Source organism: Bos taurus, chromosome 16 (genome assembly GCF_002263795.3).
Source record: "Bos taurus isolate L1 Dominette 01449 registration number 42190680 breed Hereford chromosome 16, ARS-UCD2.0, whole genome shotgun sequence".
In the NCBI taxonomy this organism is placed as follows: Eukaryota; Metazoa; Chordata; class Mammalia; order Artiodactyla; family Bovidae; genus Bos; species Bos taurus.
Window position 1 is genome coordinate 42,179,546 of NC_037343.1, and position 26,441 is coordinate 42,205,986.

Here is a 26,441-nt window from a genome sequence, read left to right on the forward strand (position 1 = left end):
CAAGGACCATTCCCTAAGGTACCTCCATCCAGCCAGCCACCCATTCATTCCTCAGACAAAGAGGTACTGTGCTAGGGGCTACGCCTACAGAAAAGGAAGCAGTAACAATCCCAGTCCTCAACAAACTCACACTCTACTGAGAAATAATTAAACCAGAACTTTTTCAGACTTATATATCCAAATAAGTCACCTGCAAACTCTATAGGTCTGGGGAAAGCCTTGATATTCTACATTTTTAACAAGTCTCCAGGTGATGTTAATGCTAATTCGACTTGCACTTTGAATGACAAGGAATTAAAAAAGTAAAATACAGAGTGACAAGCACTATGACGAAATTGAGGCTCAGAGAGGTGAAACAGCCCGTTGAAACTCCCACCTAGGTGGAGTAACTGGGATCTGACCCCAGATATATCTTACTACAAAGCCTGTGCCTGTCTTATGGAGAAGCAAAGAGTCTGTGGAAATGGGTATGGTGATAATTTAAGGCAATCTCAAGTAAAAAAATAGCCAGGTTGGATCTTAGTAGATGAACAGGGGTTTGCCTGGCAATGAAGCACAGCTGCAAGAAGACTCAGTACAGCAACTGCTGTAAAAACACATAACGCTAGGGCACTGCATTAGAAACCCTGGATTTTAATCCCATTCCACCACTGATGAGCCTCAAAACTTTTGACAGTTTACTTAATTGTACTGTGCCTCAGTTTCCTCATCTATAGGATAGAGAAAATCCTAACAGCTCCTCTCTCGTCAGGATGGTGTAAGAATTAAGTTAGATGGTGTGTATAAATGGCTTAGGACAGTATGTGGCACGGGGCAAGCACAATAAATGTTAGCTTTGATTATTACAGTAGCTGTTCAATAAAGGAACGAGGGTCTTTCAGACAGAATGATTCCTCCTGTGCCAGGGGTTGACTTGTCAGGGCAAGAGACTGAAAGGCATTAGAGTTATTACCCCGCAGGACTGACAGATGAACAATCAAATGATTTTACCTGGTGGGGAGGGGCCCAGTTGTTTCTCAGACACACATCCCAAGGACTGGAAGACAATCAGAGCACCTACTGCCCAAAATCTCTGTCACATCTCTTAACTCATCTCCTTCTAATGACCGCAGAAGGGTAGCAGGACAAATCATTCCCATTTTAGCAGTAACAGAGGCCCAGAGAAGTGAAGTGACTTGCCCACTATCTCCTTGGATAGTAAAGGCAGAGAGGAACTCCTTACTCCCTGGTTAATACTCTTTCCAGAAAGCCTTCTAGCACCATTGCAGGAGAAAATCAATACCCAAGACCTCCAGGGCAGAAGTTCTCCAAAGCTGTCATGTTCACTAACCATTAGCACTGATCAAGAAAAGCGTCCTTTCATCTGTCAGAGTGATGATGAGGATGTATCTGGCTCTGCCTCTGATTTGAAAAGAAAGACTTCCAGGGAAAAGGTTGCAGAAAGGGATCTGGGATGTATGAGAAAGAACCACCTGGAAACCAATTCCCTACCTTAATACAGCCCTTTCCTGGTTCAAACAAGGACAGGCACACATCAGATGCAGCTGGACTGCCTACCTAGTGGACTGCTTGGCCAGCATGGCCACATAGGTGACCACAAAGCTCTGAAACTTAGCCCGCTGCTCCTCCCAGCGATCGTCCACAGAGTAGTAGTTGGGCAGGGGTGCTCCAAAGAGGATCTCGCTGCGTAGGAGGGAGCTCTTGAGGTTTTCTGCGGAGAGGCCCTCGTCCACGTACCAGTAGAACTCTGGGTGAGTCATGGCCAGCTCTAGGGAGCCTGCAGGGGCAGGGGTCAAGAGGTCCAAGGAGCTCAGTAAGTCAGCTCCCACAAACCTTCCATCAGGGTCATCCTGCCCTCCTGAACATCTCACCCCCTTTTTAAGGAAATGGAAAACTGTCCCAGCTTGGGCTGCCTCCAACTGTCTCTAACAGGACAGAGGGATGGTTTAGAGAAATCACTGCTGCCCAAAAAGAGCAGCCCCCCAAGATCTGCTCAGGCAGCTCCCACTAAGTTTACACCTTCATTTCAGCTTGAACTTCACCTAATACCAAGGCTCAGTCTCTGCAGTCCTGTAACTCCTTCCCATCCCAGTCCCACCTTCATCTACTTAGAACCCTGCCATGTCCCCCTTAAAAGACATACCGAAGCTCTGCCCCCACAGCCAGCCTCTGTCCCCTCCCCATCCTTTCTCAACTCTCATCCCTAATGTACCTCAAACGAATCCACCTTGATCTTCCTGCAACCTCAGCCTCTCTCCAAATGCCCAGTGCTCTGTAACCACATGCCAGCTCCCCTCTAACCAACGTCATGCCCCAGCCCCAGCCCAAGCTTTATCTAACTCTGGGCATAGCGTAACTCCCAATCTCCATCAATCTAGGTATGCACCTCCTTCCTTGCCTCCCTCAGATCCCATCTCACACCCAACCCTCCCCCTGCCCTTCTTCAATAAATGGCCTGCAGGCCTGCCCAGCACTCAGCTCCAGCCTGACTCCACTTCACAGCCAATTCCAACTCCATCCTCTTACCAACCTGGAGAGTACTGCAGAGTCAAGCCTTCTTTAACCTCCAAGCCCCGCCCCCACCTCATTAACCATGCCCCTTCATCCCAAGCCCCACCTATTCTCAGTCTCCACCCCTCACAAGCCCCGCCTCCAGGGTCCTTCAGACCCGGTCCCTATAGGCCCCACCCCAGCCCACCTAGGGCTGCTCACCCCGGATGTCGGCCAGGTCCTGGCCCATGCCATCATAGTAAATCTTGCCACCCCTCTCAGTGGGGAAGAAGTAGGTCATGAGTGAGCTGGGCGGGGAGCAGTAAGAGTAGGAGCCGAGCGGCAGGTCCTTGAGCACTTCATGGGGCTTCCAGCAGAACTCCCGGAAGCCCGGGTGATCCATGATCTTGCGCTCAATCTCGTGGATTGTGACCAGCCGCTCACTCGTGAAAATGTTGCGCTCGGCGTCGCCACGTGCCAGGAAGATGAGCTCGATGCGCCAGTGCGCATGCGTCTGGGTGTTGGTGCTCACAAAGGAGCGTGAGTAGTCCCAGCGCGAGGCGCCACGGCGGGCACGGCTCTGATTGGCCGTGGCTGCTGTGGGGGGCGGGGAACTGGGTGGACGTCGCCCACTCTTGTCTGGCCCCAGGTTTATCGGGGCTTCACTCTGGTTGGCTGCCGGCCTCTCCAGGGGTGGAGCCTCTCGCCTTAGACGCCCGCTTCGATTGGCTGTTGGCTTCTGGGCGGTGGCGGTGTCCCACAACAAGCCGTTCTGTGTAGCTACAGCGACCACCGTGTGTGGGCCGCGGGCGGCCGGCCGCGAGCGGTTCCCTAGATGTAGCTGCTGCAACTGCTCTGTGATGAGGCGCTGAAGTGTCTCAGAAGTGAAGTCGGCCAGGTCGCGTCGGTTGCGCCCCCAGGACCCAAACTGGGATTTGAGCGCCAGCGCGAGGGCATCAAAACGCTGGGAGGCCTCATGGTTGCGGATCTCAAAGGCATTGTAGGAGATGTCAATGTCCAGTGGCGGGTAGTAGAGGAACATGAAGGCTGACAAGGCCATGGGAATGCTGCAGCCCAGAAAGAGCACCAGCCCTGCACAGCACGGATTGGTGAAGGCCCAGCCCAGGGTACTCCAGAAGCCCGAGGCTGGGGGCCGGGACGGCAAGGTCCAGCGCCGCCAGCAACACTGCCTCCCTGCTCCAGCGTGGGGCCCCAGCTTCTTCTGGCCCCTCCTAAAGGCCTCACCCATTGTTTCCTCCTCCTCTTCCTGCTCCTCCTCTAGCCACACATCTTGCAGCAAGGGGTCATCCTCTGAGTCCATAGCCTACAGGAGAGGGAGAGGGTGAGCAGGCTACAGAGAAGGAGAGGATGGTGCTCCCATAGCTGCAGTCGCCCACCCCGAGTGTTAACCTTGCCCACTCATAACCAAGACAGATCCTACAATGGAATCGCATCAAACAGGCACTTAGCTGCACTTAACTGAATTCAACCACATGTGTACAAAACAGAAAGAAAAAATCCTTTTTCTTTGCCCGTCACAGCTCCCAACTAGATAGGGCTTTCAAGGCCACTGAAAAAGGAGAATCAGTGCCCAGTTGCAAACAGAAGAGATATTCCTCCACAAGAAAGGGATATTCGAGGGGAATTTTGATTATGCATGATTTCCCAATTTTTGCTGCATTCTGTGATTTTAGAACTCAAAGCCAATGTGAGATGTGACTTCGTCGCAATCACTTTTATTTAATGAGCAACTACAAAGTTGTCCAAAAGTATCAGGGTAGAAGGGAAAGAACACGCTCTCTGGAACTGGACCCTTGTTTGGGTCCTGGTAGTGTGAATACTGGCAAGGGAGTGAGCCTCAGAGTTTTTGTCTATTAAGCACAGGTGGCCGCTTCTGCCTCACACGATTGTGGGGAAGGTCTAGGGAGGAAGCACCCTGCAGTCTGTGTGGTTTGTTTGTTATCATATACCACATGAATACATTTCTTTGCTCCTCTCTGGGGACTGTAATGTGCTCAGCCATTGCCCACGTGGCTCTGACAGCACTAGATGCCTGTCATAGTCCTCAAGAACTCTCAATACTCCCCACCCCCTCTTTGGGATGCTGCAGCTGCAGCCACTGTTTGTCGGGCTCAGACCACTTAATATGCAACTCCAGGGACGTCAAAACTTTGGGCACAGACAGAGGCCGGGCATCTGTCTCCCCAAGATGTGGGCACAAGCAGCAGGAGGGCCTGGCAGGAGAGGGCAGTCTGAGGACTCCAGCAGGGTGGCCCAAAGGCAGGAGGCCCCCCAGTATCCTCAGGTATGGCCTGCCCCCTTGTCCTGCCTGCCCTCTGTTTGGACGGAAAGAGACTCATTATCTAGTTAGACACCAGGCAGTGAGAGAGGGAAGCTAATTATGCCAGCATTGGCTAATTAATGCTGCTTTTCCTATTAACATTCTCTAGAATGCTCCATTTCAATTAGACGGTCTGTCCGGGAAGAGAACAGGCTGCCATCATCCCAAAGAAAGTGAAGAAGAGAGGGCGAGGGGAAGGAGGGAAACAGAGAGAGAAAGACAGACAGGACCTGGGAGAGATGAGAGACAGAGAAAATTAAAAACAGGAGACAGGAGAGTGGAGTTAGGGGGCAGGGGTTGGAGATAGATGCAAATAGGGAAATAAAGGAAGAGAAAAACAGAAGAGTGAGGGAGAGGGTGCCAAGTGTGGATGAGAGAGGAAGACTTGAAAGGGAGAGAGACTGGAAGGGGCAGGAACTGCTCCAGAAATATTAGAGATTCCTACGGATGCAATAATTAAATTTCTCATTTCTGACACCCTAAACCTAGCCTCCTGAGGAGATGGTACCTGCTCCGAGGCTCAGTTTGCATCAGCAGAAACTCGTGGGAGTAAACCAGAGGCAGCTCAGGCTCACCCCATCTCCAAAGGGCAAACGCAAATCTGCACGTGGAGGTGGGGGTTGTGTGTGGGAGCCTCCGCTCCATCCCTAACTGCTGAAGGAGGAAGTTGATGGTAGTATAGTGGAGAGGGACACTGGATGCTTGCATTTTTTCTGGGGACTAAATCCATCCACTGGCCCCCAGACCCTTACCCAGGGTACAGTTTTCAATGTGTTGGCATGTAAGTAGGTCTAAGACCAGGATTCTGGGTCATGTCAGCACTCCCTGAATGATCCTGCTAGCCCATTGTTACCTCACCAGGAATGCTACTTTCTGCCCCAGAAGTCCAAGTTTAAAACATCTTTCAAGACCTTGTTCAAGTGTCACCTCTGCCAAGAAGACTTCCCAGATCTGAACACTAGCCACCCCAACCCCTTCCAAGATATGTGTCCAAACTTCTCACCACACTTCTGGGATAAAAATTTACTCAAGGACAGGCAGGGAGAGGCACTGTAGCAGTGGTAAAGTTCATGATTTGGGAGGCAGACAGACTTGGATGCAAATCCCAGTTGTATGACTTAAGGCAGGCAGTATATTTCTGAGCTTCAGTTTTTCCATCTGCAAGACAAGGCTAACAGTACTCACCACAGAGGTTGCTTGATGATATAAACAGCAGGCTGACCATAGTGCCTAGGAGGTATAAGTGCTTGAGAAATGATAGCCACTGTTCTTTTACACTCTGCTTCCTCACAAAAGGCTTTGGACTCCTAAAACATCCATGTGGCCCATTGTATTTGCCAAAGATGGCCACGACAATGTCTCCCATCTCAATGTTCTCATGATGTGACTGTAATAAGACTTCTCCCACCAAGAAGTTATATCTTCATTCCTTCCCTTGAATCTAGATGCTCTGTGACTTCTGAGGCTGGGTTAAAATGGAGATGCAGCTTCCACCTGGCTTTCTTGGGACATTCATCCCTGGAACCTAGCTACCATGCTGTAAGGAAGCCCAAACTAGCCCATGCAGAGACTACACATAGGAGCTCCTGCTGACAACCTAGTTGACAGCCATCATCAACTACCAGATATGAGTGAAAATGTCTCCAGTGATTCTGGGCCCCTAGCCACCAAGTAATACCCAACCTTCTAGTTGTCCCAGTTGAGACTTGGGAACTGTGGAGTTGAGCTAAGCCACCCTCTCCTGTGCTCTATTCTGGCCCACAGTATCCATGAACATAGTATGTCAGCTGCCATACATCACTAGGTTTTGGGTTAGCTGTTCCATAGCAATAATAAGTGAACAATTGCAATGGAAATCTGTCCCACATGACTTTGTGTCCTGCAGTCTGTGCTTGCTAGATTTAAGTGATCAGAAAATTAAGCACAGCCATTTGGTCTCCCAGTGAGAGCCCCATAGCCCAGTAGACATAAATTCCAAGGGAGCAGGGACTTGACTGTCATGTTCCCTGCTGGGTTCCCATGGTCTAAAATACTCCTGCCTGGGGGCCGGGGTGTGTGTCAGTAGTTCGCGGGTATTTGTTAAATGAAAGAAGGAAAGCGAATCTCAGAAGCAGCAGAAGCATCTGGGTTAGATATTAGGTAGAAATACCGCCTGGATTCTCCTTGGGCAGAGGACAGTCAGATACCAAATAATATAAACAGGCCAGAGAGTGTGGTTTCTTCTGTCTTGGGTGTGAAGGATCCTGGAGAGGATGAGACAGATGAACAGGAAGTAGACCTGATGGCTTCTTTTACTGTCACTCCCCTCCCCCCATCCACTTCCATGCCCTCCTTCCCAGTCTACTCCTGAAAAGAAAAACTGCCATGTGGGATACCACACATGGCTCCAGACCCAGCTCAGCCTCCAACTTTCCATGTGGCCCTGGTCCCGGCCACCTCTTGGTGCCCTGTCTCCCCCATCTGGGATATGGGAGATATTGTCTCCCCCATCTGGCAGTGGAATGGTAAAAGCCCAGGTCCCTCCAGCTGTGACACCCCCAGACTCTCTGAGAAGCCCGAGTCTGCAGGCCAAGGGGGGATGGGTACAATCTGAGAGTCTCCACCAACCCAGCTAGCAGCTGGGGTCTGACACTAATGCCTCAGCTGACAACCCTGTTCTCAGCACCCGCTCCCAGGATGGGCAACAAATCACAAATTTGTTTTCCTTTTTCAAATGATGGGAATTGATTAGCTTAGTGAAGAGCTCCAGCTGCTCTGTGGAAAGGAGATAAGGATGGCTTCTTTGATATTTGTCACTGGCTCAGACAAAGAGCCCGAAGTCGGACTGTGATCACCGGGGACTGTGATCCAGCCTGTATGATCTCCCATTAGGGTGTTCCTGCTCAGCGACCTGCGTGTGTGCTTTCTCCCTCCCTTTCCATCTGTGTCTGTCACACACACTCACACACACTCAGAGATAGTCAGAATTAAATTCTGGGACTCCTGGGATCTCATGAACCAAGGTGGACACATCCATGGAACATGGTCTCCCTCCTCTTGGGAAAGGCAAATGAGACAGCCACCTAAAGGGGAACAGCAGACACTAGTGGCGGGGTGGGGGTGGGTGGGTGGGGCCTAGGAGAAAAAGAACCTGGCCCAGTTTCAAGGGCCAAGCCTGAGGCAAGCCAAGGCCACATTTGCAGCCTAATCCCAATTTTATAACAGGAAAAAAAAAAAAAAAAAGACTACATATATATGCATTTTAAAGAACCCATTAATAGTGATTATCTCTGACTAGGAGAATTATGAGTGATTTTTATTTTCTTCTTTATACTTGTCTCTTTCCAATATTTCTACAATGATCAGGTACAGCCTTCCTTTTAGAATTATAAATGTTATTTAAAAACATGTTTAAAATAGGACATGTATGTATGTGTGTAGAAGGGATTTTGCTAACAGCCTTCAACTCTTTGAGGAGTTACTATAATAGGCATCGGAGGAGGTGGGGCTCTGTCCTCCAAAAAGAAACAGGGAGTATTGCAGCAAGAGAGACCCTGGTTAGAAAGCAGAAGGACCTAGGGAGAGCGGGAGGTGGTAAATGCCCAGTGAGTGAGTCACTGTGGAGTCTTCTGTTCCCCTGAGATGGACGGGGGAGGGGGGGGGGTTGGGGGGTCTTTAAAATGACCAGGAAGGAGATCCTGGCTTATCAGACCCAGAAGGCTTCAGAGCACTGGTCCAACTACTTCATTTCACAGCTTAGAAATGAAGCCCAGCAAACAGTCTTATCCAAGGTTATATTTCTTTTTCTTTTAAGATTTTAAAAGTCATTACTGGGCAGTCCTAGGGAACAACTAGGCCTGGGGAAGATGACATGGGGACCCACAGAGCCAATACAGGGAAGCTATTTTTAAGGTCTAGGAAAGAGGCATTTGTCAAGTCACAAGGCAGATGGACTTCCCCATTCGGACAGAATGGGACTTAGGGTGGGAAGCGGTATTGCCTCAAAGACACCCCCAGCCCCATACTGGGCCCTGCTATTCTCCAGAAAGGATCCCAGGGATGTGGACCCACCCCCGAGCCTTCCTGTATCCCTGTTTACAACTTCCCTCCTTATGGTGAAGGGTGACAGAACCCTTCCTTCATCATTCCCCCATCCCAGCCAGACTATTAAAATGTAATAAAAAAATCACATTAGCCATGCAGATTCGGCTTAAAACACATATATGTATATATAATTTAACGGCAATTAGGAGCTAATCAGCTTTTTCTTCTTGTCTCAGGGTGTTTTGCCTCCCTGGTCCTTGAAAACATCCTGGGGTCTTTGATTCTCTTACTCTTGGGCTGAGAGATTCAGGCAGAAATTCAAAATGAAGTATTTTGAGTCGAACAGCTCCATTTTCTCCCGATGTGCTGAAGTGGGGATATTGTACCCTTCTCCACTCCCTGGTTATGGATCTCCCCTTTGGTGAATTCAGCTCATCTGGGTGGGAAAGAGATGAAAGGAAAGAGGAGGACTTGGTCCCTCCTTGGTGCCACTATCCTAAATCCTAATACCCCAGCTTCTGAGAGTCTGCCACCTTCTATGTGCCCCAGCTATGTGCCTGCCATCCAGAATTCCAAATTCTTCTCAGAGACCAGGATACTCCATCTCAGGCAGGGAGGCTGCAGATACACTGCAGACACGGTGGCAGAACTGCATCAGAATCACACAGATGGGGTGAAGCTGAAAGTCCAACTAGCTCAATACAGAAACTGACATCCAGGAAGAGAAGCCTAACATAATTAGCTGTGCATCTACTGTGTGCAAACACCCTCTCATATATCAGCCCCGGAGGGGAGGCTTTATAAGTTCCCTATTTTACAGAGTAATAAACAATCATAGAGGTTAAGTGACTGTCTTGTGGTCACACAGCTTAATAAGGGGTGGAACTAGCATTTGAACCTCAGGTCTACCAATCCTAAAGCCTGTGTTCTGTTTACCATTCCAAGCATTCTTGGAGTTCCTTGAGAACTGAGGTGTTGGTTCTCACTGAAGAAACCCATTGCCTTTTAGCAAGACTGCAGCATCCCCGGAGAAGGCAATGGCACCCCACTCTAGTACTCTCGCCTGGAAAATCCGATGGACAGAGGAGCCTGGTAGGCTGCAGTCCATGGGGTCGCTAAGAGTCGGACACGACTGAGCGACTTCACTTTCACTTTTCACTTTCATGCATTGGAGAAGGAAATGGCAACCCACTCCAGTGTTCTTGCCTGGAGAATCCCAGGGATGGGGGAGCCTGGTGGGCTGCCATCTATGGGGTCGCACAGAGTCAGACATGACTGAAGCGACTTAGCAGCAGTAGCAGCAGCAGCAGCATCCCCATAAGACCTGAAATCACACAGGTCTCAGCAATTCACCCTTTGGTAGGTTTCAGGCAGCTCAGGGCATGATGCAAAGGAAGGCTCCAGCAGTCTTGGAAGCCTGGCCTTCCCTTCAAGGAAAGCATGGGTGTGACAGTTAATTTTGCATGTCAGCTTGACTGGGCCATGGGATGCCAGCACGTCCGTGCTAAGTGGCTTCAGCCATGTTGCTTCAAGTCCTTTGAGACCCCATGGACTGTAGCCCACCAGGCTCCTCTGTCCGTGGGATTCTCCAGGCATGAATAATGGAGTGTGTTGCTATGCCCTCCTCCAGGGGATCTTCCCGACCCAGCAATCAAACCCATGTCTCTTATGTCTCCTGCATTGGCAGGCAGGTTCTTTACCACTAGCACCACCTGGGAAACCCCATGGGATGCCATGCATCTGACCAAACATGATTCTGAATGTACAGACTGTGTAAAGTAGATGATCCTCCCTAACGCGGGTGGGCCATATCCAATCAGTTGAAGACCTGAATGGAACAAAACGGCTAAGTGAAAGGGAATGCTCCCTGCTGACTGCCTGAGCTGGGACATTGATCTTTTCCATCCTTCAGACTCAGACTGAAACATTGGCTCCTCCTGGGTCTCTAGTCTGTTGGCTTTCAGATGGGAGGTTACATCACCAGCTGTCCTAGCTCTCAGACCTTTGGACACAGACTGGAACTACAGCATCAGCTCTCCTGGGTCCCAGCTTGCCAACTGCAGACCTTGAAGTCTCAACTTCTCTATCCCTCTATCTACCTACCTACCTACCTACCGGGGCTTCCCTGGTGGCTCAGATGTTAAAGAATCTGCCTGCAATGCAGGAGACCCAGGTTCAATCTCTGGGTAGGGAAGATTCCCTGGAGAAGAGAATGGCAACCCATGCCAGTATTCCTGCCTGGAAAACTCCATGGACAGAGGAGTCTGGCAGGCTGTTGTCCATGGGGTCGCAAAGAGTCAGATATGACTAAGCAACTAATATTACCCACCTACCTAATTACTTAATCTACATCCTATTGGTTCTGCTTCTCTGGAAGAGCACTCACTAATATAATTTCCCTAGAGGGTAAGTGTGAGTGAAGCAGGGAGCCCCACTGTAGCATCTGCATCCTACAACCTTCCTAGAAACTTCTCTCAAGAAGCCCCAAGTCCTACCCAGAATCTCAGACAAAAATGGGAACAGAGCTAGCAAAGGTCCTCCAAATCCACAGAAGAAAGAGTGTGGCTGGGTGACTTTCTGAGCCTCTCCCCCAAGAAGACCCTAAATCTACTACTCCCATCCTCCCTGCCCCAGCCCTAAGGAAGTCTGGCTTTGCGGCTGCAGCTGAAGCAAACACGTGTACCTACTTACTCCCCATCAGACCTCCTGCCCCCAAAGAAACACCATCCTCATTGGCTAAATGTGCCAGCAGAGGGCAGGAAACTTAGAGTGACCCCTTCTTCCCCAAAGAAAATCTGGGCTTATTTATTGTAAGCCCAGGTTGGGGTGGGAGAGGGAAGAGGGTTGGGAGGGGGGCTCTACGTGGGAGCCTGTCCAGACCCCTCATTTCTCAGAGACCAGGCTGCAAAGATGGAGCACATGAAGGACGGCTGGGCTCCCCAGGCTGACAGCTGGTGAGGAAACTGCGGGCACTGACTCGTAAGCCCAACAGCTCGATATATATCAGGCAAACAAGCTTTGATCTCATCTATATATCACCCAGGGAAACATAGCAGCACCAGAGAAACCAACATTAATTGTCACAACAGCCTAGGTTTCCCCCATTCCACATGTTCTCTCTCTGGTGGGCTCAGTGGAACAGAACTGGTCCCCCAACAGAAGGAGGGATGTCTGGAACTAAGAGCACCAGGGCCTGGTTTTGGGGAAAAAGGGCAGCAGCAGTCCTGAGTTCAAACTCTGCCTCTGCTACTAGCTGGGTGGCTTGGGCAAGTCTCAGTTTCTTCATCTGTAAAATGGGGTGGTGACACCCTGCTTGCTGAGTCACGGTCATGAAAAGCCTCAAAGATGGGAAGTGCCCCAAACCCGGCCCTTGTGCATAGGCAGGTTGGCAAGTCAGCTAGAACTGACTCTTATTCTTTGCTACATCAGCTCTCCTTCCTAGGTGACGCTAGTGGGTAAGAATCTGCCTGCCTAAACAGGAGGGTTCAATCCCTGCCTGGATTATGAAGATCCCCTGGAGGAGGAAATGGAAACCCACTCTAGTATTCTTGCCTGGAGAATCCCATGGACAGAGGAGCCTGGCGGGCTATGGTCCATAGGGTTGCAAAGAGTTGGACACGACTAAAGTGTCTTAACATGCACACACACACACATCAGCCTCAGGCTTTAATATGGATCAGAAGCCTGGCAGGCTTGTTAAAATGCAAACTCCTGGGCCAGGTACTAGATCCCATCAATCATGCTTGGGGGTGGTACCCAGGAACCTGCATTTATACCACCTCCCATGTGATTCTTTTGGAGGTGGTTCAGGACTATTCTGTGCAATACCCTGCTGCCTTGGCCACCCTCCCAGTTCCCAGTGGCTTCCTCCATCAGATGACTTTGCCTTTGGCCTTCCCCCTGCTGGTGCTCACACTAGCCTCTCCTCAGGCTAGTCCTGCCTGCCCCTGACTCTGAGGATGGACTCAGGCTTCTGGATCTCTGGCCAGGACTCAGTCCTCCAACAAAGTGCCCCTTCCTCTGGCCCTGGGAGGGAAGAAATGATGACATTCAGGTCTGCCATCCAGCTCTTCCTGGTGGGGCCAGGCAGCGAAAGAAAAGAGAAGACCCTGTGCAAGGGGCTGGCACAGCACCAAGCTGCTGTGTGCTGGCACCGGTGCTTTGCTTGTGGACTCATCTGACCCAGCCTCAGCTCTATAAGGCAGTTTTCAGGAGCGGGCTGAGACCTGAGCCTCTGCTGGCCCAAGTCAGAGCCTGTCCTTTTAGCCACTGAGCTCCACTGTTCAGAGTATCTCACCCACTGACCCACTCTTGTCCCTCCCTCCCCACTCTGTTCTGCCTGCACAACTCAGGCTTTAAGGCCCAGACCCACCAAGCAGTCTTGCATCTCTGAGAACAAGACACAAAAGCTTAATAAAACCAGCAATATTTACAGAATCTGTGAAATACAGCCAGGCCCCCAGACACCCCTCACCTGAAGGATCAGAAGGTTCCTGAAAACCCCCCACTGCATGCCTGGACCCAACTGTCCAGGTTGCTTCTTCCACCACCTCTCCCCCTGGCTGCTGCCTGGAACTCCAAGAAAGCAGGAGGGCCCAAGGGGCCCAGCAACCAGTCCACTCCCCAGCCCCCAGACTGCTGGATTAATAAAAAATAAAAAGATCCCCACAAAATACAACCAATAACCATGGTCATAAAAGCCAAATTGGATTCCTTCCTGGCTGATGAGCTCAGAGCCCTTCTCTCTCTCTGAGACCCGATTAACAAAAATGTAAAACAATTCCCCTTGTGTCTCCTCTCCAGCTCCAGCCAGCGCTTCCTGTGAGCTGAAGCTCAGGGACAAGGGAGGAGGCATCAGCAGAGGATGGGTCCTGGGGCAGCAGTGGGACCTGCCCTGCCACCAGCCTGCTGCGTTACCTAGAACAAGTCACTGAACATCTCTGGGTGGTCCCCCATCTGTCAGATGGTGGGTAGGGAGAAATGCTCTCTAAACCCTCTGATTCTTAGCTGTTGCCCAAGATGGGGAGACGGGGAAAGGAGAAGGGGGTCCCCTTCATCCCTATTCAGAAGTTAATGTATAACTGGGTGGGGGCACACTGTGGGGTCCTGATAAAACATCAAGCCAAGAAGCAGGAAAGGCCAAATAACATATGCTGGGTGGATGCCGTCAGCTTCGCTGGGACATAGTAGGTGGTAACCTGCCAGTTCTTAGCTCTGGGGAAAGCTCCAGAGACCACTGCCCCGTCTTCCCCTCACCATACACACCCAGATCTCATCTGTGGATCTGGGGACACTGCAAAGACTCTTCTTGGCCCCATACCATGAAAGAAAAGCTTAAGGGTAAATTGAAACCTGAAAGAAAGCAGACACTGCAAAGTGCTCAAACCCATGGCAGGGAATGCGGGACACTACAACTAGTTAGGGATGGAGTTCTAGGAAGGGGCTCTACCCCCAGCCTCATTGCTCAGAAAGAAAGTGAGGAACCTTAGGAGGAACCTCCCCTTCTGAGCACTGGGGGCACCCCTAGCCCCTGCTGCCAGGGCTAGAGGAAAGCCCAGGAGGCCAGCACCCAATGAAAGCGCACATCAAGGAGATGCTGGCAACCGCCGGGGCGCTCACATTCCCAGCCTTGATCCTGACCTTGATCCTCTCATCCTGAGGGATTGAATGATGCTGCATCTCTGCAGCAACTTAGAGCTTGTAGATGATTTTCACACAGGTTTTCTCGTCTCAGGAACTATTTCCAATTTGCAAACAAGAAAACTAAGGCTAAAAGAAGTAAAGGGAGTTATTTGAATCTGATTTCTGATAAGCTCAGTCCCAGTCTCACTATCTTAGGTTTTGAGTCTCACATGTTGGAAACTCTCAAGAGTTCTAGAGTCAGCCTTCCCAATCTCCACTGGTGCAGGGACATATCCCCCCACCTTCCACCCCAGTGTCTGTCCCCAGGAGTCATTCTGGCCACAGGCACAACCCTGGCTCCAGGGAAGGGAGGAGAGAAAAAGCACCCAGGGCTGACTCCCAACTTCACCACCTTGGGTGCGTGTGCTGTCACTTTAGATGTGTCTGACTATTTGCAACCCGAGGGGCTGTAGCCCCAGGCTCCTCTGTCCATGTGTCCATCTCGGGTGTCCAGATGGAAACATACCTTCAGTGCCTGCACAGGGGAAGGGCTTCCTGGCTATCCTGCTGATTGACAGCTCAAGTGCATATAGTGGAGAGGGAGGTACACTTGGTACCCTACACACCTGGGACCAGAACAGAGGCCCTGGCAGTGTGGGAAGGGAGGGTCTGACGCTGGCCCTCAGCCCACCTGCCATGATGGTGCAGCTGCCTGTGGAGACAGGAATGGAGGGCTGGAGATGAGCTGCTAGAGCAGAAGGTCCAAGAGGAGAGCAGACCCCCAAGTAGCACCTCTCCCCAACTCTGCTGCCTCTCCCATGAAACATTTGGGAGATTCAAGGTCCCAGGAACTCATAACTGCTGCTCCTGGCCCCAGGAGCCAGGAAAAACCTGACAAAACCACCCAAGCCCCAGAATCTCCAGCCCCTTCTGTCCCCCTCCAACCCCACTCAATGGTGCAGTGTTATCCCAGCTCTCACAGGAACCTTCCTCAAATCCTCCCACAATAATAGGGCTCAGTCCTATTCACTCGTGACCTGGGGCTAGTCTTTATTCCTTCGAGAGCCTCAGTTTGCCTTTCTGTAAAATGGGAGGTCTGGACTAAATGAGATTTCAGTTATTTCCTAGTTCTCTTACTTTGGAGTCCTCAAAAAGCCAGGACACAGAACTGTGATAACAGAGAAGAGGGGGTGGCTCAGGGCTGGGGGAGCAGTTGGGAAGGTGAAGAGAGCTGCAGACTTTTGGGGGTGCTGGGGCTGCAGCCTGCATCAGCTTTGCAGTCTCCTGAGTTCCAGGCCTTGCCACAGCCGGGAACTAGAGGAGCCCAGGGGTCAGAGGGTCCTGCAGGACAGGGTGGGGGAGGGGTATGTAGTGAGAGGGCAAGGTTCAAGAATTCAGCCAGACTACCTCTGCCTAATCCTGAGCTGAAGGGTCTTCCAGTGGACAAGAACAGTATTCTTTGCCTTGTCAGTACTTGGGGTCAGATCCTGCCAAATCCAGGCTGAAGTCAAAGTCCATCAGCCCCACTCATCATGAACACATTTACATACTCATTCACTCATTCACTTGTCAACCTCATTTGCTCACTTATTGGTACTTGCTAAGGACTTTCTGTTAAACCATCATTATCTTCACTCTGGGACGTCTTGAACTCCTTTCCTCCCCAAGGCTCCAGGAACTTTCCCACCACAGATTTCTTTTCACTCTCATTAATGCCCAAGAGTGCCCTCAGCTGACACAGCCCTCTTCATCACAAATTCCTAACTCCGTTACTCTGAAATCACCCACTCGAAGCCTCTGGAAGAGCAGGTCACCAAGTCAGGAACCCTTGCAGGGAACATGCAGCAGCTACTAACCTGTAACACCCTTCTGCAGCCAGCCTCTTCCCAGCTTCTCCGGTTGGAGAAAGGAAGGGTTCCCCCTCCCCTACTCTGGCTGCTGAGAAATCAAAGCCTGATTTCTCTCTAGCTTAGCTGAATGTCTCTCAGGCCCAGATTGCAGAGAAGAACCAAAACCAACATCCTGCCTTTGTGAAGTCACAAGATGATGTTTTAAAAACCAGCAAACAGTATTTCAAACAGAAAGTTCGCACATATGATTATGTCCAGAGGGATGCAAGTCCCAGCTGTATCGACATGGTATGAAAAGGGGAAACTTCTGGATGAAAGCCAGAATAACCCTGCCAGTCTGCCAGATGTTGCCTGCATCTGGATCTCTGAAAAGTGATCCGTTCAGTGAGTTGGCTGTCAAGGAGCAAATGGTCAATCCATGTCACCCTGTCAACCAGGACTCAGCCCGAGCCCACAGGTACAAACTACCCAGATTACTGAAGGATCCAAAAGGTAGTTTGATTTCAGTCCTGTTCATCTGCAAGGACCCAAATCAAGGCCAAAGTGTGAGCCTCAGTCATTTTATGGCGGTCATGATCGTGGTACTGAGTCCAGCTTGCCTCAGTTTGAGTCCTGTCTCTGAGGCTTACTGGCAATCTCTTTAGTCTCTCTATGCTTCACAGTTCTCATCCTTAAAATAGAATAATAATGGTAGCTATCTCATAGAGCAGGGCTTCCCAGGTGGCACTAGTGGTAAAGAACCTGCCTGCCAATGCAGGAGACCTAAGAGACTTGGGTTTGATCTCTGGGTTGGGAAGATCCCCTGGGAAGAGGGCACAGCAACCCTCTCCAGTATTCTTGCCTGGAGAATCCCATGGACAAGGGAGCCTGGCAGGTTACAGTCCATAGAGTGGCAAAGAGTAGGACACAATCGAAGAGACCTAGCCCTGCATCCGGAGAAGGCAATGGCAACCCACTCCAGTACTCTTGCCTGGAAAATCCCAGGGACAGAGGAGCCTAGTGGGCTGGCGTCTATGGGATCGAACAGAGTCAGACACAACTGAAGCGACTTAGCAGCCGCAGCAGCCCTGCATCTCATAGAGCAGGTGTGAGGATGCACTAAGATAATACCTACAAAGCCCGAAGCCTGGCAGGCAGTAAACAGTCAAAATATGTCAGCCATTATTATAATTGTCATTATCACCAGGTGATCACCCTGCAGAACTCTCCCAACTAAGAACAGGAGAAATCCTCCAGGACAGTGCAAAGGCCGATACCGTGGGGAGACAGGGATGAAACACTCCTCCCCCAAACATCCTAGGAACACTAGTCTGCTACAACCGTTCCAACTCCGAGCCCATTTAAGCTGCCTTCCCCCGAGACAACAAGATCACCACATTCTCCTTCATGACAGGAGTGGCTTCCAGCTGGCAGTCATGTCTCCTCTATTAACAAGGTTTGGCAAAGGACACATCATCCAGGTGCCAGTGTGTGTGCTGGATGCCTCGAGCAGATGGCTGGGTGGGAATGAGCTTTCGCTACCACGCCCCCTCTCCCACCAAGACATCAAGCCGGGGAGGGCACCCAGATGCCACTCAGAGGAAATTTCCTTCTCACTGTGAAGTGACCACTTGCCTGGATCATGTTCTCTGAGCCCCAGAGGACACTTGGGTCCCTCTTCCACTTCTGCTGGGGAACCTGAGTGACCTCTCACTTACCCATCACCTCTGGTCGAGGCAGGGGGTGTGGGGCAGGCCTGGGAGACTCTGGTGGGCTCTGCAAGGACAGAGACTGAAGTTTTTCCACTTCTGCATGCCTAGCACACAGTGGGGTGCTCAGGTAGACATTTGTGGGGTGGGGGATTAAGGAGAAGGCTTTTTCTGGTAGAGGAGATTTAAGCCTCTGGACATTGTCTCCCAGGTCGTCATTTCCCAATTCCAAGGAATGCTCCCTATAAGAGACTTGGATGGTACCTGCTGGCATCTAAATTCAAGCCAATCCTTCCCATTGTCCCCACCACCTCCTCATTCCCAATGGTCAAGTTCACTGATACAGCAAGACTCTAATCTCCACCCCATGGCCCTTTCCAAATTTCCCAGGTTCTCAGTCTACTTCCCTCAGAGGGAGGAGCAAGGAGAGAAAGCAGGATGCCAGAACGAAGGGTGTCTACAGGGGTTCCACAAGCCTAGCAGGCTCTTTCCCTTGAGTTCAAGGAGAAACATATCCAGACCCTCCGCTTCACTAGCATACCAGGAGCTGGGCCCAGGACCCTCTGCTGGGCTTCTTCCTTCCAGGTTTTGGTAGAGGCTCAGCTTCTGCCGCAGAAGGCAATGGCAACCCACTCCAGTACTCTTACCTGGAAAATCCCATGGACGGAGGAGCCTGGTAAGCTGCCGTCCATGGGGTCGCTAAGAGTCGGACACAACTGAGCGACTTCACTTATACTTTCATGCATTGGAGAAGGAAATGGCAACCCACTCCAGTGTTCTTGTCTGGAGAATCCCAGGGATGGGGGAGCCTGGTGGGCTGCTGTCTATGAGGCCACATAGAGTCGGACACGACTGAAGCGACTTAGCAGCAGCAGCAGCTTCTGCCAGCACTAATGCCAGCAAGCATGACAAGGCCTGGAGGTATAACATAAATAGCCTGCTGCTGCCCATCAGCTTCTCCTTCCCCATGGCTTTGATTTCAAACCTTCTCCCTCTAACCACCAGAATAAACCAGCTAGTGCAGCCTCTGCAGGGCTCCATCTGCCTCTTTCCTAGCTGTGTGGCTTTGGGCAAGTAAGTCAACCTCTCAAGCCTGGGTCCTTCAATTGCAAAGCAGAATAAGCATACCTACCTCCAGGGTTGTTGTGGGGATTACATCAATTAGCCCATGATAAGTTTCCCTGGTGGTTCAGAGGTAAAGAATCCGCCTGCCAATGCAGAAGCCTCAGGTTCAGTTCCTGGATTGGGAAGATGCCCTGGAGATGGAAATGGCAACCTACTCCAGTATTTTTTCCTGGGAAATCCTATGGACAGAGGAGCCTGTAGGGCTACAGTCCATGGGGTTGCAAAAGTCAGACATGACTTAGTGACTAAACAACAACAAAGCTTTCAGCAGAGTGCCTAACTTGTGGCAAATATTCTGTACCTTCCCGTGCCATTGTTCACGTGGATGAATGCAGGCACCTGCGCAAATCAGCAGGGTTAGTCCTGATATCAGGGGTATGTGGAGCAGAAGACTTGGCAGTGAAAACCGGCTACATCTCACCTCTGTGCTTGGAAGGGAATGTTATGTTAACTGCCTGCACCTGTTCAACCCCCTTCAATGGGTGCTTCCCATACACTCAAGGAGTCTAGCCTGGCCACATGGCACACAAGCCTGGGATTCTGAGATTCAGGCTCTGCCACCAACATGCTGTGTGATACTGGGCAATTCACTAACCCTCTCTGAAATAACTTCCCGTCTACAGACACCTCTTGCAGCCCTAATCTCTTGAGTTAAATCATTTTTCATAGTCCAGGCTTCACAGTGGGGCTCCTGCCTGAGCCTATCCCCCAGGCAGACAGGTCTGGGTTCTCATGGTTGGGGACAGAATCCAAGATGTAAAGGTTAAGACCCAGTCCCAGCCCCAGTCCAGAAGCCCTGAATACCAAGCCTAGGATGGCCAAAGCTAAACTCCACCCTTACACCTGACCCAACCGGCAGAGGAATTTACACTCTTTTGAAAATCATCACATTCATGGGTTTCTTGACAAAAAATATATACTGAATGAATAGCAGAAACTATGCAGGAAGAAAGTCAAAGTTGCTCAGTCATGTCCGACTCTTTATAACCCCATGGACTATATGATCCATGGCATTTTCCTGGCCAGAATACTGGAGTGGGTAGTCGTTCCCTTCTCCAGGAGATCTTCCAACCCAGGGATCAAACACAGGTCTCCTGCACTGCAGGCAGATTCTTTACCAGCTGAGCCACCAGGGAAGTCCAAGAATACTGGAGTGGGTAGCCTATCCCTTCTCCAGCAGATCTTCTCGACCCAGGAGTCAAACTGGGTCTCCTGCATTGCAGGCGGATTCTTTACCAGCTGAGCTACCAGGGAAGCCCTAAAACAACGCAGGGTACTGGACAAAATAAGGGTTCTTGGTTCACGCAGATGAAAATCTGACCCCAAGTTGGCCCCTTCTAGCTGTGTGGCCTTAAGCAAACCTCTTCACTTCTCTGAACCTTGGTTTCCCCACATATTAAATGGGGATAACAATCCATATGCCATGAGATGATTGTGAGGTTGAGACAGATCGAGTATAACACTTAGCATGTGGCACACAGTAGATACTCAGTGAAAGGCAGTTATTATCGGGACTGCTATTACAAGCCTGCTGCACCCACTGTAAAGCAGAGGAAGCAAGGCCATCAGTCCTGTTTGGTGCTCATTTCCAGAGTCCTGACTACCACAGACACATCCATCACAGTCCTCCCACCCATCTACCTTCCAGCTGGTGTGGAGCGGGAGCAGCCGTCTGGTCTCCCCCATGGCCAGGCAGAGAGTTGAGCTCACTGCGGGAGGTTCTGCCACCTTTCCTGGACCAGTTCTGGCAGCATCCCTGCCTCCAGCCTTAGTCGAGCAGCTGGAGCGAGCATCGCACTGTCTTGCCTGTGAAATGCGACTTTTGGAAAACATGCGTATTTGTGAGTTGGTGCGTGTTTCTATTTTGGGCCAACACTGCCCTCTTTATTTATTTTCCCTGGGCTTTGCGTTTAGAACCCAGCTTGGAAGGGTGTTTTGACAGACTCTGACACCGCTCCAGGCTTCTCTGGCAGGAGACACGCTCAGGTTGGGGGAGGGTGGGCAAGAGGAGGAAGATTTCAAATAATGAGCCCTCTGCCTTGACTAAGAGTAACAGGCAATCAGACACCCCTGCCTCACTGTCCCAGCCCTCAGCTTCTCCATACGCGGGTGGGGGAAGAGTGTAAGAGGTTCCGGTGGGAGAAAAGAGGGGAGAGGGGGAAAAGGGACCAAATAACCAAATCAGAGTTTCTAGTCATCATAGAGCTAACAACATTATCAATACCAATAACATCAGTATCAATGACTGCCACCACCACCACCATTTTGGGGTGCCTATTTTTATGACTAAGAGTGGGCTTACTGATTGCCCTTAGGGAAACCACCTCATCTTTTAACATCTTGCTTTGCTCATCTGTAAAGGTGATTTTTGCAGTCCCCAGCTTATGGGGCTGTGAGAAAGGGTTGCTCAGCCAAATGGTAGCGATGACTATCTTCCCTCCCGGCTGCAGATCCTGGCCAGCTGCCCACAGCCAGCCTACTTGGTGGCGTCTTTGGGACTTGGAGCTGATGGCCAAGCCTCTACCCACCAGGAACAGCCTCTAAAGCTGCTCTCAGCAAGGCAGTCACGTCTCTGTGGTCATTTGCAACCAGCCTAGAGTCTGCCTTAAGGGAGGAAGGGTCTTAGACAATTCCATCTGCCTTTGAATGACCAGGTGAGTGGCAGTGGAAAAGAGGGGATGAGGGCTGTCGTTTAGTTACTAAGTTGTATCCGACTCTTTTGTGGCCAGAAGGACTGTAGCCCCACCAGGCTCCTCTGTCTATGTGATTTCCCGAGCAAGAATATTGGAGTGGGTTGCCATTTCCTTCTCCAAAACTATCAGGGAAAAGGGCTTAAACCAAAATTCCAAGATCCTGAGGGTCGGGCAATCCAGGTTTTAGTCCTGACTTTTCTACTCATTTATTCGTTCATTCACTAATCTTCCACCAGCAGAACCAGGGGTTTATGCAGAGGATAAAGTGACATAGAAGCAATGCCTGGCCCAGTGGAAATAGCACTTCAGTGACCATTTGAATATTGTGACCTCATGAATATTACTTGACATCTCTGGTCCTACAAAGGAAGTCATCTGAACATCTGTTGCTCAGGGGACAGGATGCCTTCACTGGTGGTGAATGCTCTGAAGAAGGGGAAAACTACCATAAACTCTGGGGTTAGAATCATAATTTTCAGTCCCACTCACACTCAAGAGACTCAAAGAAACACCAATGTCCCACATTATTAGGGCCAAACTGGGATGCTTGAAGGTCACCTCAACCAGCCTATCCTTGTATAGACGGGAAAGCCTAAGGCTCAGAGAAGGGCATTTGCACAAGGACGCACTGGGAGCCTGTGGCCAAGCTGAGTTTAGGACTGGCCCCCTATTTCTACTCCTTCTACCACTTCACTTGGATTCTTCCTCTCTCAGCTCAGTTTCTGGATTTTAAGGGACTTGCTGTGATTCCAGAACTGAAGAATCCTGGCCCCTCGAAGACTGAGAGGGATCTGGGGTGTCTGGCTCTGGGGATTTCCTCAGGGAGGGAGCAGAACTCCCCATGGGGAGGAGGGTCAGAGGTATGGGGGCATGGAGTCCACTTAGAGAATGGAGTCAGCTCCCCCTAAGGGTCAGCCGTTCCGCATTGGAGCAAAGACTGACTGGATCAGGCCCAGGCTGCAGGAAAGTTAAGGAGAGAGTGAAGGCAGCTGGGAAAGAAGAATTGGGAAAGACAAAGAGGGCAGTGGTGGGGGGAGGGGGGAGATAAACATAGGGAAGGGGAAGAGAACAGGGAAACAAAGAGACAGAAAGTGCAAACAAAGAATGATGCAGAGAGACGGGGTGTGGACCTTGGTTGCAGAAGCTTTGTCTGGAGTAAGAAAGGGGAGCAGGCATGAAGGTGGTGAGCTGAGCAAAATGGACTCTGAGCCCAGTACCAAGATTCTGTAAGGCTGGGCTTCTGTCTGCAGCTTCCACTGGGCCAGGTTACGCCCTCCATTCAGCAGACACCCTGGTTCCTGACCAGGTCTGCATTGGAGAAGGGGGAGGGGAGGGCTTGCTTTGTGACCTGCTGCTTTCCCCCAAAGGGTGTGTGTGCATTTGTGGGGTAGGGGTGGGGGGCTGTGTCTGCAGGAGGGGGCGATCACTGGGCATCCCTGTGAGTAGCCAGAGATGAGATCTGGAGTCCGAGGCTTAGATGTCCGGAAACAGCAGGACCTGAGTGAAGACATTTCTCTGCTTGCTGGTGCTTGTGAGAAAATGTGTGTGTCCACGTGCTGGTGAATCTTCCCTGTGTGTGCGGACTGTGTGGAGTGTGGGTGGATGTACATTGCGTGAGTGGACTATGAATCTGTGCGGGGATTGTTTATAGGTGTGTGGTTTGCGGGTAGATCGGTGTGCGTGTGTGCATGGACTCTGCGTTGGTGTGTGCCTGGGTCCGTGGCACGTGGGCGCGCGAGACGGGGTTGTGAGTCTCCAAGGCCGCCTCCAGGCGCTGTCCGCGGTACTGACCCCGGGCCTCTACGGGCGGGACCTGCGCCCAGTCTCAAGAGGAACGTAGGGCCAAACCGTGCAGCAGAGAGGAGGCGAGGAAAGGACGGCTCCTCGGAGGCGCCTTCCTAGCCCAGCTGCGGGCCTCCCGGGGAGTTGGGAAAAGTTCTCCCACTGCGGGGTTGGCTCACAAGAGTGGGCGCCACTCGCGCCGAGAATCTTTCCCAGGCCCTCAGCTCCACCACCACAGCCCGGCTGCCCACCCCATCTCCACCCTCATTAGCGCTCTCGGCAGAGCCCGCAAACCCTCTCGCGCTCAGCTTCCAACGCCCATCAGGTGTGCCCCAGAGCTCCCGCGCTCCGGACTGGACCTGTGGCCAGGTTAATTGGGCCCGAGGACTCCGAGAATGTCCCGCCGAGAGCATTAGTGTGCTCTGGCAGAAAGTGGCTGGAGAGGAGGTCATTAACCTTTCCCAACCCCCTTCGTGAGCTCCAACTGGGTGAGAGCCTGATCCCTGGCGGCTTCAGGCTGATGCTCAACTTTTGGAATCAGTTGTACTCCCGCGGGGACTTGCAGGGGACTAGAGGTCGGAAGCCTCGCTGTTTGTGGACATTAACCTGGCTGGTGCTAGGGTCCCGCGGGGAGTTGGTGCGGAGCTGGAGCTCGGCCGCGGGGGGCGAGGGCTAGCTCTGGGCTCTGCCCCCTACCAACTGGCTTTCCCGGAGGGTCCAAGGCCCTCCTCCCGGGCTGGCTGGACAGCGGGAGAACTTCACATACAGACCCGCGCAGGCCAGGGTGGGGGCGGCGCGGATGACACAGCCCCCCTCCGAGCCATGCACTCCCCAGCTCCGAGACGGATGGTGCCCAGCGGCCGTCGCACTCACCTCGGCTGGCCAAGCTGAGCTGGTTGAGCCGCGGGCGCGGGAGGGAGACACACCGGAGGGGCCCAGGGCTGCGGCCACCTTGCCGTGCGGACTTGTCCCGTCTCGGGAGTCGCAGAGAGAAGCTCTTAAGAGCTGCGAGAGACCAGGGTTCCCCGCTCCGCTCCAGAGCGCACAGACGGTGCACTGCCGGGTGTGTGTCTCATTCCCCAGCGCGCAATCCGGAGCTCAGCTTGCTGCCGCCGCCTTTTATTCGCCGCCCGCCTTTGTTTGGGTCCGGGCTCCTACCACCGGGCGCGGGGGTGTGAAGGGTAGGCTCTGGTGCCGCGCCGCCCCCCAGACCCTGGCGCCGCCGGCCTCCACGCCGCCGGGCTTTGCGTCAGTAGCCGACGAGGGCCTGCGCTCCGCCGCGTGCTGCTGTCTCCGAAGCCCGCCGCCAGGCGCCGCCGTGGCCGCCGCTCCCCCTGCGAGAGCCGCGCGATGGTACAACCGGGCTCCCAAAACCCGCAGGAGGGGGCTGCGAGCGGCGCAGCGACCCCTGTGGGTCAACCCTCGACTCTGCAAAGGGCCCAGACCCGGCCCCCTACCCGGCCGCTGCCCCTTTTCCTAGGTTCCCACCTCTCTCCCCGCCTGCACTCTTCTCCCCGTCCGCCCAGTCTTGGCAGGTCACCAGCCTCCTGGACATTCGAGGGCATCCCCAGGTCCTCTCCGGAGGGAGCTGCCAAACCCAGGCTCCTGGCACCGTCCCCTCCTCTCTCCTCCATTCACCTCTCTGGCACTAGAGCCCAGAGCCATGCCAGCTCCCGGACCGGGCTTCCCTCCAGCTTTAGTTCACGATCTGCCTGTACCCCCTCGTTCACCGGCCATAAGGAGAAGGGGCCAGACCTATTGCCTGGCTCATTTCTCTGCATCAGTAGAGAAATACTCAGCGGACATTGACATTGGGGCCACCCAGGGAGAACCAAGGCGGGGAGATGCCTCAAAACAGGACCCGCTGCCAGCCCCCAGCGGTGGGCTGGAGGGGTTTTACTTATTGAAGCTCGAAAGAAGGGAAGCCATTGTTTCTGTTGTGTGAGGGGTGAGCCAGGTGTTTATCATACATCCTCTGAGTGTATGCTGAGAGCAAAACAGGAAATGCAGAGGTGGGAGAAAGGCAACCCCTGCCTCTAGAAAGTGGTGGTCGTTTAGTCGCTAAGTTGTGTTGGACTCTTGCGACCCCATAGACTGTATAGCCTGCCAGGCTCCTCTGTCCATGGAATTCTCCAGGCAAGAATACTGGACTGGGTTGCCATTTCCTTCTCCAGGGGATCTTCCCAACCCAGGCTGCCTCTAGGAAGTTCCTAGCTTATGGGGCAGATAGAAACAGGGTTGAATTCTAAAATGAAGCACCAGGGAGCCCATACCCACAGGTAGATGCTCAACCCATGTCCATTCCACAGCCCTTCTTTTTAAAAGAAGAAAACCAAACTGGGAGCACCTCTAATGCCACAGGGCTGAGTGGAGCTTCTGTTTGTTCCTCATCTGCCACCCCTGCTCTGTCTCTCTGGTGTGCAGCCTCCTAGCTGTACCCACTGGCTGACTGCCAACTGGACACATTGGTATTTATGATTCTGGATGCCCTGAGAGCTCATCTATGCAAAAGCAAATGGCCCGAGCGGGTGTCCCTACCCCAGCACTCACTCCCTATGTACTCAGGATCGTCTCGGGAGTCATTGCCAGGCTGGCCAAGGCTATCAGGGAACTCACAGTGGTCCCATCTGGCCTTGAAGACATTAGGGTTTAGGAAAGCTCCTGTTTTAAGGGTACCACCCTGAGCTGTGAGCAGGGAGAGACAGGAGACCTCTCCGGAGAAGTGGAGAGTGTGTGTGTATTACAGCCCCCAGATCAGAGGCCAAATCTGACACATGAGCACAGAAGAACAGACTCAGCACGGCCATGCAAACCTCTGGCCCCTCTA

The 26,441-nt window shown here is 52.0% G+C and overlaps 1 protein-coding gene across 3 annotated transcripts in view; it reads right to left on the bottom strand.

Annotated features, from left to right (window-relative positions):
• The window catches only part of DISP3 (dispatched RND transporter family member 3), a 58,136-nt gene extending 33,424 nt beyond the window's left edge, over positions 1–24,712 (bottom strand). For 2 of the 3 annotated variants that reach the window (XM_059875537.1, XM_005216984.5), the window contains exons 1-3: positions 24,488–24,712; positions 2,713–3,814; positions 1,558–1,777 (exon numbers count right to left, since the gene is read on the bottom strand). In XM_059875537.1, coding sequence (XP_059731520.1) covers positions 1,558–1,777; positions 2,713–3,811 — 1,319 coding nt within the window. In that variant the 5' untranslated portion in view covers positions 3,812–3,814; positions 24,488–24,712. Of the gene's footprint in view, positions 1–1,557; positions 1,778–2,712; positions 3,815–24,487 lie in introns of those variants that run through there. The other variant, NM_001206230.1, reaches the window with a different exon arrangement.
• Between the last annotated feature and the right edge of the window lie 1,729 nt (positions 24,713–26,441).